An 8,766-nucleotide genomic window follows, 5' to 3' on the forward strand; every position below is an offset into this window, starting at 1 on the left:
TGAATTGGAATTGGTATGCTTTATTTTACTAATAAAAATAAATAAATAAATAAAGTAATTGGTATGCTTTTTGAAAGATGACATTAATAACAAAGGGGATGTGTTCTACTCCCCATGATCATTTCACGTTGAATGAAATAAAGTTTTTTCTACCCAAAAAAATGACATCAATAACAAGGAAGCCAACTACAAAATCAATCTTTAAAATTTTAACTTCAAACCGATCTCCATTGTCACAACTATATAAATACACCACTATGTCACCAACAAATGCATTCATCTAGTGGCTATAGGTGTGAATTCTGAGACAAATAATTAAAGGGTTGTCCAAAAATTATCTCAATGGACTTTCCATTAGCTTCTCTGCTATTGTTAGTTGTTGTAGGAAGTCTATACACTGAAGCAGAAGGCCGTGCATTCTTTGTCTTCGGTGATTCACTCGTCGATAGTGGCAACAACAACTACCTTGCGACCACTGCTCGTGCTGATGCGCCTCCTTATGGCATTGACTACCCACCTTATCAACCCACTGGTCGCTTCTCCAATGGACTAAACATCCCAGATATTATCAGTTGAGTTCTAAATTAATTCTTTTTTCTTTCGATAATGTTAGTTTAGTTTATGTTATATATTCATGTGGTTACATATATTATATCAGGTGAGTCAATTGGTGAGGAGTCTGTACTGCCATACTTGAACCCTGAGCTCAGAGGAGACAAACTCCTTAATGGTGCCAACTTTGCTTCTGCCGGAGTTGGAATTCTCAATGATACTGGGGTCCAATTTGTAAGTGTAAATAAAATTGTGAATTTAATATCAGGAACTTGGCTAAAATTCATACTTAAAGCTGGCCATTAAGGAGAGGGTGTCCAGGTACCTATAAATCTTTCTTTCACATCGAACTACTCACTTTTATCCATTAATAATGATCTGAAGTGCTGGAACAGGTAAACATAATAAGAATGCCACAGCAATTGCTGTACTTCAAAGAATACCAGCAACGAGTAAGTGAGCGTTTCGGAGTGGCAAAGATGAAGCAGCTAGTGAATGAAGCACTTATCCTCATTAGCGCCGGCAGCAATGACTTTGTTAACAACTACTACTTGGTTCCAAACTCAGCTAGATCTCGTCAATATGTTATCCAAGATTATGTTCCTTATATCATCTCCGAGTACAAAAAGATTCTAATGGTAACCATTCCAACTCTTCCTTATGTTATAATTCCATCATCCTCGCTCATTACGTACATGTTGTGCATAGTACTACTATACATGCACGAACACCAGTAATACATGCATTGCCATATGATCAATTACTACGCAGGCCGCATTAGTTGTTGGATGATGGGCTAATATGCATAGCAATGTATATGGTGGGTGCATGGGTGATACATACACCCATGTTTAACTCTTTATATGTGTGTGTGTGTGTGTGAGAGAGAGAGAGAGAGAGAGAGTTATATCATAGGAGGCCCCTCTGCAGTACTGTAATAATGATCTCTTGTTATAACTTGTAATTAAATTGATACTTTTCCCAGCCAGTTGTACCCTGTACATTGAAATTAATTAATTAATGTTCCATATGTACGTATGTATGTATGGATGGATGGAAGGATGCAGAGGATATACGAGATGGGAGGTCGTAATGTTCTCGTAACTGGAACAGGACCTCTGGGTTGTGTTCCAGCAAAAATAGCCCAGAGGAGCCCCAATGGGTCGTGTGCTGGTGAGCTACAAAGAGCTGCTGCCCTCTACAACCCTCAACTTGTTCAGATGATAACTCAACTTAACAAGAAGATTGGCCTTACTACAAATGTGTTCTACGCAGTTAACTCATACCGCATGAACACTAACCCTCGAGCCTATGGTATGTCATATTGATCATTTCTGTTTTATTTGCTTTGCTTTAATTATTGGGCTTGATGGGGAAGTGTTATGGGATGGACATATATTACGCAGCCTCGGTTACATGGTACGTCGCTTTTTTCAAGCCATGTGGCCGGGAACCTTACCCGGTGAGGACTGTAACACTTTATTGGTATTAGAGCCAGAGATGAGAATGGTTGTTGGGAAGAGTGTGGATCAGGTTTTCGTATGAGAACCATTTCCGTACAAGACTGATCCGTAGAGATGGAATCCACCCAACAACCAACTCTGTGGTGGATTCCATTTGTGTGGATCAGTTCGTAAGAGAATGATTCTCGTACTAGGACTTGATCAGCTCTTTGTTGAGAACGTATCTGCATAAAAACGTGAATGTAAACCACAGAAATACGATCATTGCTGTTGTCCTAAATAAATAAGTAGCTATATATGTGTATTGCAGGGTTTGTAACATCAAAGATAGCATGTTGTGGACAAGGGCCCTACAATGGGATTGGACTGTGCACAGCTCTATCAAACTTGTGTAAAAACAGAGATACTTATGCATTCTGGGATCCATTCCATCCCTGTGAGAGAGCAAACCACTATATCGTCCGACAGATCCTCTCCGGAGCTACTGAGTACATGCACCATGGAAACCTAACCACCATCTTGGCGGCCAACAACGCAAGTTGATAGATTCCATGAGGACCTTCAATTGGCTCCATTTTTATAACTCATTCATTAACGCATGCACCCATCGACCTTCATGTTTCCCTATTAGGCTTTCAGGCGGAGAGATCAACCAATAAAGTATGGATGATCTTTTAGCCGGAATCTATTTATGTTTCAGATTGTTGTTTGTGACGTGTGAGGCATTTCTAAGTAAACTAATAAATCATCAACCAGCTTTCTTTTTCTTTCTTTCTCTTTACATTATTAATTCATCGTCACTATTATTGGATTGGGAAAAGATCCTCATACTATTCGTGTGGATGCAAATTCTTTTTCTCTCTTCCCATAACAGAGGGGTAGATATGCCATTTCATCAGGAGAGGAGACACTCAAGGAAATGCCAGCATAGACTACACTCCCAAATAGAGTTTATTTCTCCTAGAATAATTTATCCCAATAACTTCCTAATGGTTTTTTTTTTTTTTTTTAAATCAAAAACAAAATTTTACTTGCGGGGCTTTGTCTAGATGTAACTAAGTAGGTTACAAATGACATTGCAATTTATTACAATGTAATTGTTGCAGCAAGAAATTGTCCTAGGTAGTTTTCAAGTCATGTACAGACGAACAAATACAAGAGAATGAGCGTCAGGTTGATCTGGCAAGGGGACTCCCTGATGCCTAAGTCAGACCTCTAATAGCAAACAAATGATTCCAGTAAGAATGGAAAAAGATCAATCCCCGGGAAAGAGGTTTACCTGGGTATTTATAACTGAAGGTGGTGGCGATTGAGTGAGATTCCCACTTTGGTAGCTTCATGTTGCTGGTAGGAGCCTAAGTATAGCAAGTGTTGTAATAGGAAAGTGAATATGGAGGATGTCCCAACTATGGGGATTCCTCATATTGGCCATGTACTAGGGGATATAGTGAGATATCCTCCCTTTAAGGGAAGATCCGGTCTTCTGTCAAGAGTCCTTTGTGGAATAGGATTAGTCTATATCGATGTTGGGCCTGATGAGCTCTTTTGGGCATATCTTGGTGAGAATGACCGGTTGGAGTCTTAAACTGAGCAACCTAAGTCGAGTGGCATGATTGCAGAGCTACGTGTCCTACATGGTCGGTTATGTACTCATTGTTCGACTAGTGAATACTCGGAACCTACCATTTTGTCGAGGAACATGCACTTGGGCTTCTGTGGTCTAGATAGCCGAGTAGTAGAACATTCATACAGTGCCCTCCCAACGCTGATGCTTGCTTAGCCTTTCGACTATCAAAGTCCCTTTTGTAGAGTTGGTTGACTAGTCCACCTCTAGTTCAGGTGCCTGCTTTAGACTAGATAGACTACCTTGTTGGGCCTATGATGGTCCCCAGGACACATGTTCCAAAGCCCGTTGCCTGGTTGGTCCCGTTTCTACATGCCCCTGATGATTGCATTTTTTTTTCCATAACAGTTTGTCCCCCACTCCTATCGAGCTACTTGTAGACAGGGGGAGTATTTGGATTGTCTTGTGGTAAGTGGTGTGGCTCCTTTCCTATCGTGGCCCAGAGCCAGGCCTGGTTGGAAAGCAACTGCCTCAAGGACTCAACATTTCACCTTTTTTCAGTTCTTCCATTCATTAACATGTCGTAGCCTTCCTGGGAAGCATGCCGGTGCCACAATAGCTTTTCATAATTGGGAGGTGCCACGTCGATCTTCTTACTGCTAAGAGGGTGGAACCGATTTGTTTGGCTAACTCAGTTAACGTCCTTTCCCATGGGGCACATCTCACAACTTGTTCTCTATTAATGCTTCCCTATGCATGTTTCGGGTAGATCGATATATTGGGCCTCTTCACTATTTGTCTCCTTCATTATGCTTAGGAAATCATTATCTCTTGTCTCTGTCTATACCTCCATCCAATCTCTCTTTTTGTTGCCTACAAAACTTCCATTTCCTCCTCAGGACCGTCACTATTGCCGTGGTCTTTTGCTTGTTGACCTCTGTCCCTTCACCAGTAAGCTCTCTTTTTACCTCTTCCATTTAATTTCCTATTCTGATCCCCCTTTTCCTTTATTAATTGCGTCTACCCAGAATTTGGAGGCAGAGATTGTGGCGATCTCTACCACCCAGACCTTTGCACCCCCTGTCCCTTTTGTGTTAGATGTCATTCAAGAGGTTGACTCTACCCCTTCTATGGCATTGGCTCCTGTGACTCTACTCTCTTCAGGGACTGGTCCTAGCCTAATTATGCCCGGCATCAAGAGGGGCATCGGAGCTGCCTTCATCCCCCATGGGTGTTGGGTTTGAGGCCTTAGACTTCCTTAGCCATCTAAAGGCAGTGGACCTGGTCTATATTAGGTCTAAGTTCCACACCCCTGATGTCATCACCCTCCAAGCGCCTACTCATAACAACTTCTCCTATACGCCGGCTAGTGGTGAAGTTTGTTTGTTTGAGGAGACCCTCATCGGCGAACTCTATTTTCTTATACATTCTTTGGTGACTAAAGTGTTTTAGTACTTCAACATCTGTCCATCCCAACCCCTACCGAACAGTTGACTGGGCTTGATAGGGTTTTGTGCTCTTGTTAATGAGATGGACCAAGTGACGTCTCTAAACCTCTTCTTGTCCTTCCTTCACCTAAAGTCACAAGGCGATCATCGTGGTTTTTACTCGCTAAGTCAACGTGGCAAGACCAAGATCATGGAGGGGAACCCCTCTTCTGTCAAGGGATGGAAGAATAGGTTCTTCTTTGCATCCAAAGTTGAGGGTTTGCCGATCGGAAAATGTCTAGGCCTAGCCGGATATCATTATGGTAACATCCGTCCATCCTTGACAAGTGTTGAAAAGTAGACCTTCTAGGCACTGAAGGATTCATGCCGCACCATTGACACCAATTTGTTGGGGGACAAGGACTTCCTCTCCCGGTATGGATTATCTGCAGGTGATTGTCATTATAAGGCAGCCCTCCCTTTATTTTCTTCTTATTATTTTTTTTATACTGACTCTCATCTCGTATGGCAATATTGCTCAACTGCAACACGATATAGGCAGCCTTTGCCTCCATAAGGCATCCAACCAAAGTCAGGCACAAATACAGCAAGAGAGAGAGAGAGAGAGAGAGAGAGAGAGAGAGAGAGAGAGAGAGAGATGGTCAATCGTCCTCAGGAAAGGAGGAAAAAGATAAGACTTGTGTTGGCTACTAATCTGGCCGCTCGGTGAGGTACTGAAGTGCCAAATGCAAACTATAGACACCCAATTTTGTCACCCCCTCCATCTATGATGAACTGTGGATCTTGGACGTGACTTCTTGCTTTCGATTGACGGAGATGATAATTGATTTAGGAAACCCAAAAACTTCCCCTACCTAAAAAATCCCAGAAATCCCATGTGGGAGAAAATAGGGTCCAATTTTGACTTTTACATATGAAGGAATCCGATCAAGTGACCATACGAATGGATAGTACTCAGAAATATGATTCCAACGATATATGGTACGTCAAAATCAGACTATCGAATCTCTTGCAATCTTCCCTGGATTTTTTTGCATGCATGTCATGCGCACCAGCCAACCAGCTGGCCTGCCTGCTTGCCAGCCAACACGTCGGCATCGTATGCCGTGTGTGCTGGCTAGCAAGCCAATAGGCCAGCCCCACAAATTGCGTGCACTCGCGCTTGCCCCCGCATGCCATGTTGGGTGCACCCACCATGCCATGCTGCACGTCGTCGCATGCCATGCTGTGCACCCAAGCGTGCTATGTTGTGCGCCCCCATCGTGCTAGCCCATGCACGACTATTATGCCAGCTTATGCCCCCATGTGCCATGCTACACTCCCCCGCATGCCATGCTGTGTACCCCTATCGTGACAGCCTACGCCCCCGCCTGCCATGTCGTGCACCCCCATCGTGCCAGCCTACGCCCCCATGTGCCATGCAGCGTGCCCCCATCATGCTAGCCCACACGCACCCGTCATGCTAGCTTGCACCCCAGCGTGCTATTCTGCATGGCCCCAGGTGCCATGCCACATGCCCCCATCGTGCCAGCCCCACACACCCGCTGCCTGCCAGCTCTTTTGCACCCATGCCTGCCATGCGCCATGCACTACGGCCAGCCCCCCGCACGCACCCATGCATACCCCGAACACCCTGCCCAGCCTTGTGTGCCGCTATCAATGACCGGAATACATGGTCCGTCGACCCAATGGGTGAAGAAATTTTTTCTGCACCCACTTATGCACCTAACCTTGTCCAACTAGCATACCTTACTCCACAACCTCCCATTGGCCCAAAAAGGAATATTCTCACCTCATTGGCCCAAAAAAAAATACTCACTTTTCCTATTAGTCCAAAAAATCATCTCCCACCCCATTGGCCCAAATTTTCAATTTTTGATCCCATTGGCTTACAAGAACCACTTTTTTTTGCCATTAGCGAAGGGAATTCCCTTTCTCTCCCCATTGGTTCAAGAATCCTATAAATACCCCCTCCCTTTGTCTTTTCACAATACAAGACCACAACATCCAAGCCTGCAAGTGAGCATCCTAGGAAGAGAAGCTCTACCCTCTCTCCTCCCCTTCCCTCTTAAGATTTTTCATGTCTATGGAGAGATCTTCATAAGATCCGAAGTGTTCTTTGGGCCTTTGAAACTTCTCAATCCTTGTCATTCTTTGAGTGAGATTTTGCGTAAAAGAAATTCTCCCTTAGTCGCCCACCCCCACTTGAGGTTCTTCCAGTCTTCGTGGAGATCTTCGTAAGATTCGAAGTGTTCTCTAGATCTTCGAAGTGTTCTTTGGGCCATCAAAGTTCCTCAATCCTTAGGATTAGCCTGTCCCTAGCGAAAGCTCTGTCGGAGTGCCACCTTAGCCTAACCCTCTTATAGCCTATTCCTAGCGGAAGCTTTATTGAATCAACACCTCAGCAAAAATCCAGAAGTAGCCCCTCCCTAGAGGAAGCTCTGCCGAATCGATACCTCGGTCCAAAACCCGAAAGTAACCGTCCCTTACCGGAACTCTATCCAAATATCACCATAGTCAACATCTCTCAAGAAAGAAAGTTGGAGGTCAAGACCATCTTCCCCTGAGTTAGGAGAATCTAAAAAATAGCCCGTGCCGGCACTGATCGGGGTCCCACCCCTTTTGACCCGAAACAGGGGTCAAGCACAGGTATAATTTCTCACCCAAATTAGCATAATGTAGACTTTATATTGACCTTGTTTTAATGTATATAATCATTTAAATTTAGTTAATGTACATATGTGTGATAACTTAGCCATACATGCGGATTAGGGATAAATGTGGAAAATGTCATTCTGATAGGAAGACCGGTTGAACCGGGTAGATTGGGTGCCTAACACTTTCCCAACTCTACAACTTGACACTTACCCTAAATCTCTGGACCAGACCAACTTTTGGGCCCTCTTCTTAGGAATTGGGCCCACCCCTGCATCCTAGGCCCATGATCCTGGGTGGTCACTCTAAAACCTTTTGCATGATCCCGATCCCCGTATTGGACCATCATCAAATCCCCGTCTCGAATGATGAACTTTGCGCTCTTACGAAATAGGCCTCCACGTATCTCTGAGCGATGATACGACGATGCAGGGCCTGCAAAGTAATCACACATGACACACCCCTCCCTCATGAAAGGGAAAGAGAGGAGAGAGGACGGAATAGATGCAAGCCTTTTTTCCTCCCAGCAAAGGAGAAATCCGACATTTTTTTCGGCCGCTACCCTCACAGTGGCAACTCCACTGGGGGTATATGTTAAGCTTCTGATACTAGATGCTACCATTAAATGCAAAAACATTTTCCACCATATTTGTTTGAAAATATATTTGGCTAACCCCATGTTTGTAATTGTATTTGCTAACCACATTATGCATCGTGCTTGAAGTGAAATCATTTGGTGAGGGACTTCCTGTCATACCCACACCCTCGAGGAGGTCAATGCATATCATGGAGAGTGCTCTGAGAGCAAATGGTAGCCGCTTCCTATACAAGGGTGTGGGGTATTGTTAAGCGGTGAGGATGTTCATAATTGTGCCAACACCCTCGGGGAGTTCTGTGCACTTTATGACATTTTGAGATTGAATAATGATATTCCTATATTTCACTTTTGCACACAATCACTCACGGTTCCACCACCCCGTGGCCAGTTGCTTAACCTCATGTGTAGTCATGAGTAATTGGCAAGGAAGTCACCTCCTTGATTTCGTACCCATGGGTGTATGAAAAGGATCGCGTACCTTGGGTA

At 44.0% G+C, this 8,766-nt stretch overlaps 1 protein-coding gene across 1 annotated transcript; it reads left to right on the plus strand.

Annotated features, from left to right (window-relative positions):
- The first annotated feature begins 269 nt into the window (after nt 1-269).
- On the plus strand, nt 270-2,782 carry LOC122084385 (GDSL esterase/lipase At5g33370-like). The gene is made up of 5 exons (XM_042652607.1): nt 270-571; nt 659-786; nt 948-1,190; nt 1,620-1,866; nt 2,326-2,782. The coding sequence occupies exons 1-5, from the start codon at nt 343-345 to the stop codon at nt 2,556-2,558; spliced, it is 1,080 nt and encodes a 359-aa protein (XP_042508541.1). The 5' UTR covers nt 270-342; the 3' UTR covers nt 2,559-2,782.
- The last annotated feature ends 5,984 nt before the right edge of the window (nt 2,783-8,766 follow it).

This window comes from Macadamia integrifolia, chromosome 1 (assembly GCF_013358625.1).
Source record: "Macadamia integrifolia cultivar HAES 741 chromosome 1, SCU_Mint_v3, whole genome shotgun sequence".
In the NCBI taxonomy this organism is placed as follows: Eukaryota; Viridiplantae; Streptophyta; class Magnoliopsida; order Proteales; family Proteaceae; genus Macadamia; species Macadamia integrifolia.